The sequence below is a fragment of the Myotis brandtii genome, unplaced genomic scaffold (genome assembly GCF_000412655.1).
Source record: "Myotis brandtii unplaced genomic scaffold, ASM41265v1 scaffold1218, whole genome shotgun sequence".
Lineage (NCBI taxonomy): Eukaryota > Metazoa > Chordata > Mammalia > Chiroptera > Vespertilionidae > Myotis > Myotis brandtii.
The window spans coordinates 501,395-506,608 of NW_005354247.1; the positions used below are offsets into that span (position 1 = coordinate 501,395).

Below are 5,214 nucleotides of genomic sequence, written 5' to 3' on the forward strand. Positions count from 1 at the left end.
TAAGGAGGAAAAATATTGTTTTTAAAGGACAATAAAAAGTAAAATATAAGATTCCTTTCCTTGTAAAAAAACATGTTTTATAAAGGTCATTAATTTTTAAAAAAATATATATTTTTATTGATTTCAGAGAGGAAGGGAGAGGGAGAGAGATAGAAACATTCATGATGAGGGAGAATCATTGACTGGGGACCAAGCCCGCAACCCAGGCATGTGTCCTTAACCAGAACCGAACCCGGGACCCTCCAGTCTGCAGGCCGATGCTCTATCCACTGAGCCAATTCAGCTAGGGCAAGGTCATTAATTTTTGTGTGTGTAATTTCATTTGATTATAATTTTTTAGGTATAATCACAGAATATATCTGCTTTTAAAATATTATTTTGCAAAATGTAGTAGTTGTTTCTTAATCTGGAATTACATATATTTGGATATATACATATATATATATATATACACACACACACTGAGTGGCCAGATTATTATGACCAGCCAGATTATGATGACCACCCTATCTGTACTTCGTTGGGCCACTTCAAATACCTGCTGAATAAATGACTCTTCTTGGTATTGACTCATAATAATAATAATCTGGCCATTCAGTGTATACCACATATATGTATGTATTATTTAATTTGTGCCAGTTTACTGCCGAGACCCTAACCTCCATGAGGGTAGGGACTGTGTCTGATTTGTTCACCGTTGTATCCCCAGTTCCTGGCATGTATTAGATATTCAAATACCTGCTGAATAAATGACTAATCAAAGTAATGTGATATAATGATGATGGTATATATTTGTTTTTATACTACAAGAAGGCCCACTTTAAAATTTTTTTCTTATTAAGATACTCAGGTTATAAATTTAGATTTTGTTATTTTGAGAAATCACTAATATTTATCTACAAAGACATGCGATTGAACATGTTCTCTGTATTATCAAAGCCGATGTGCCATGGTTTGCCAGTGCATGGGACTGAGAGTTTCAGATAAATGGGGACCAGTAAGGGCAACATGTTTACAGTGGCCACTTGTCTTGGAGACACTTTTAAATTTTGCCTGGGGATGAAGTAGCATTAACTGTTTCTTGGTGTTACCAGGCATGGAGTTCTAGGGTATTTGCACAGTCGGTATGCTGCCCCTTCCATCTGTAAAGATGACCAGCAGAAGTGGCAGAGCTGAGTGACTGAAGTCCGAGGTCGGTGGGACATCAGGAATTAAGACCATGAAGAATGCAGGTCACTCCCAGACAGATGTGAGTGTCTGGACCTCATGGTGTGCTCCTTGAGCGAGCCTGAGCTTCCTGAAGAACTGACCCCCAAACTTCATGGACTCACCTTGTGCTTCTTCAACAGAAACCTGGTGACAGGGAACCTCTTTAACAACGTTAAAACAGCTAAAAGATAACCTCTCCTTCTAGGAATAAGGAGTGTTTGGTTGTGCAGGCGTCAGTGAGAGTGGAAGGAGCCGTTTCATACATAGCCTTGCAAACAAGACCGGCATTGTCCGAAGTTTGCTGTTTCTGCTGCCAGCCCCTTCTTCCCCTCTGCCCTCAAAAGATTTTTAAAGTGGTCAGGGCCATGATGTTGCCCAGTCTTGTTACCAACTTTCCTTTTTCTTGATCTTTTGTTTCAATGTCTGCTTTCTTTCCCCTATGTGTGCTCTCTGAAGCGGGATTGTGGGGTCAAGCTATAATTAGTTTATATATGATGTTTAATTCGCTGTGGCTCTTCTAGCATTAGATTCAAATGGGCTTTGATGTCTGGCTGGAGCTTTGATCCCAGACCCTCAAATGGTGGTCATCACCCCAACTCAAAGGATTGTCCTTTATTTTTCCCTCCTATTCGGAGACAGCTTTTCCCAATTACATCATTTGTGTTTGTTTGGCCATAAAAGCTGCAAGGCATCATTGTGTTGCTTTGCTCTATGGCAAAACGTGCAATTGACTGCAATAGAATGTTCACTGCTGGATAAGGCATCTGAAGAATGATACTCGGACTTGGTTGGGGATGCTGTTGGGAGCTGTTCGGCCCAAAGGCAGTCAGGCTGTATGATCCGAAGGTTCCTTTCCTGGCTCTGCCCAGGAAATATCCTTAAGCATAAGCTACACCACTGTGATACATTCAGTCAAGACCCTTTTTCATGCTGACAACTTTATCTTACTCTCCAGATCAGTGGGGGAGAGGGCAGATCCACCCCATCCTTAGTGCTACCCCTTCTGAGTGTGGATTGGCAGTTTTTCTGAGAAGACAGAGGTGGGGCAAAGGGAGGGGTGAGCCAAAGAATTAACTAGGGCTGAGCCATACCAGAAAGGAGATAACAAAGTAGCCTTAAGGAAGAAGCACAGCAACTGCTTTAAAAAGAAACAGCAGGAAAAATCAAAACAGTAGAGAAAAGTGAGACCCTGTTGGCAACAGAAAGGAGCAGTGAGCAGTGAGTGGGTGATTACTTTCCTCTGCCTTCCAATACCTGCAACCCAAACAAAGACCCAGAGGAAAGAAAAGCCAGAGAACGAGGCTGGAGAGGAGAACATGTGGCTGTTGGGTTAAGAAGAGAACAGGGGCAACCCAACCAGTCACACTCAATCTGACGACATTGGGAGTTTTCCTGGAAAAACAATTAGAGCATTGAGCTCCTCGCTTCTACTTCAATGCTTTGCCTTCCAATACCTGCAACCCAAACAAAGACCCAGAGGAAAGAAAAGCCAGAGAACGAGGCTGGAGAGGAGAACATGTGGCTGTTGGGTTAAGAAGAGAACAGGGGCAACCCAACCAGTCACACTCAATCTGACGACATTGGGAGTTTTCCTGGAAAAACAATTAGAGCATTGAGCTCCTCGCTTCTACTTCATTTGACAGCCTGAGTTTGTTTTAATTGGCGTGTGAATGAACAGCATTATTTATTAATGTGTAATGGATACTGTGGAAAGCATAACCTTTTTTCCTATTTGTGACCATTTTATTGGCAGAGCCACTTGAATACATTAATTTTAATATTTAAACTTGTTGGGAACACTTTTTCATGGAGATGTACAAGCTGTTATGGCAAATGGTTTGCTTTGGACTAATGAGCCAACTCAGAAGTGGCATTTGGTGAGGAGAGGGGTGGCAAGGTGGGCAGTTTTGGAGAAATAGCAACTTGTCTGTCTACTTTAACAAGATTTATTAGTAGTGTGCAAAAACATGTTTCAGCTTCCCCCCCAACTATATAAATATAGCTGTCCACGTGTGATATAACACAGGCCACAATAATAGACTTCACCCAGCCAGAAGGAATCTGACTCAGAACTAGAAAGCAAGAAGCTTGCCTAGAAATGAATAGAATGAGACAATGAATGACAGAGGACATGGCTGAGTGGCATTCGGCCAACAGGACCAGTCATTATTTTCTAGTGCCTCACTAAAATTTGGGAGAAAAATTTAGTTCCTGTATTATCAAGTACAGTGCTTGGCATACAGCATAGAGCATAGGTGACCTGAATAAAACGGATTTTGTTTTAAAAGCTGATGAACACCTGAACATAATTCCATTTTTAGTTCTAACATACGGTCTTGTTAATTATGATCACGGTTGTAATTATAGTTCCTCTTATGCCTGTGAGGGGCAGCCATAGGGAGGTGGTTGAGGAATGGCAAGGGAATTCTTGTTTTTTGGTAAATGTCAACTTGATTCTATTTATCTCAGGGATTAAAAGGGTACTACTAAGTTAGTTAGAAAGTACATGAATAAAAAGACTGGTGAGGCTCAGTTGGTTGAGAGTGGTTCCATGCACCAAGAGGTTGCTGATTCAATTTCCAGTGAGGGCACATGCCCAGGTTGCAGGTTCGATCCCCAGTAGGGGGCGTGCAGGAGGCAACCGATAGGTGTTTCTCTCTCATCAATTTTTCTCTCTCTCCCCCTTATCTTTCTCTCTCTCTCAAATAAATAAAAACATATTTTTCTTTAAAAAAAAACCCTACATTTTCTTGAGTCTCTCTCTAGTAATCATCAGTTGAATGCTTGCAAGGCATTGCCCTGAGAACAGTAATACTAAAAGAGTATTAATAACAGTCCAGGGAGCTTTTGTAATACAATTGGAGAGAAGAGATACACGTAAACACCTATGTACAAAGGCATATGTGTACATACCTAGGTAAATAACCATACAAATAGCATTTGGTAAGAATCAGACATTCATGCTGTTAGTTAACTGAAGTTCAGAGGAGGGATGTGAACTGATCTTGGAGGGGAAGTTAGCCCACACAGAGGGGAGAAATGGAGAATTTTTAGCAGGGGTAAACAGCTGGGCAAAGGTGGAAGAATCTGAAATAATGATAGAGGATGCACTCCTTTACACACTTTGCCTGAACTTCAGCAAATTGTGACGTGCTGGATACAATTTCTGAGGCTCTTGGATGTCCTGTTTTTTAAAAATAGATATGGTACTTTCCACAGACAAGTGGCATTTCCAGACCCCTATCCTACTGAAATTCCCTGCGACCCCGTCTCAGGCAGAGATGACCATACCGCAAATGCTACTGGACGGGGAAAATTTATAGTCCCTCTGGAGGGGGGAAAAAAAAAAAAGAAAAAGCTAGAACTCATATAAGCCTTACTATGTGCCTGCCACGTTGTAAATGCACCCCACACCCCCAATGTGTATTATTTATACTATACTATATTTTATTATAATTCTTCCAACAGGCAGATTCTGTTAGTAGCTCATTTAACCGTTAGGGAAACAGAGGCACAAAGAGGTGAAGTAACTTGCCCGCCCACCTGGTTATTGGCAGGAAACAGGATTCAAATTTCGGCAGTCTGGTTTCAGAGTCAGAGCTCCCCTGAGCGCAGACTAAATAACAATAAAAAACTCACACCCCAACCGGAGCGCGCACGCGCGCGCGCGCACAGACACCCGGAGCTTGTAAAAGAACTGATGCCGCCGCTCGCTAGACAGCGGTGTCCTCCCGCCTAATTCTAAACGCCGTCCACAAGAAAACCCACACGGCCACGAAACTCAGGGCTGAACAGTTTGAGAACACGGCCCTGTGCTTGGTAGTGCTTGCCTCCACGGAGTGGAGGACAAAACCAACCCCCCGGAGGATGTCACTGAACGCACCCGGGACCTCGCCTGGCGAGGCGAAGGAGACCCGGGGAGGAGACCGGGGCGTGCGGGGAAGGGGTTAAGATGGTGCATACACGCAGCAACTCGGTGTAGTTTCACAAAGTTCTCCGGGGAGC

The 5,214-nt window shown here is 42.8% G+C and overlaps 1 protein-coding gene across 1 annotated transcript in view; it reads left to right on the forward strand.

Moving 5' to 3' along the window:
* Positions 1-1,266: 1,266 nt before the first annotated feature.
* The window catches only part of DACT1 (dishevelled-binding antagonist of beta-catenin 1), a 14,519-nt gene continuing 10,571 nt past the window's right edge, over positions 1,267-5,214 (forward strand). The window contains exon 1 of the mRNA XM_005858767.2: positions 1,267-1,380. Within this exon, the coding sequence (XP_005858829.1) occupies positions 1,267-1,380 (114 nt within the window). The remainder of the gene's footprint in view (positions 1,381-5,214) is intronic.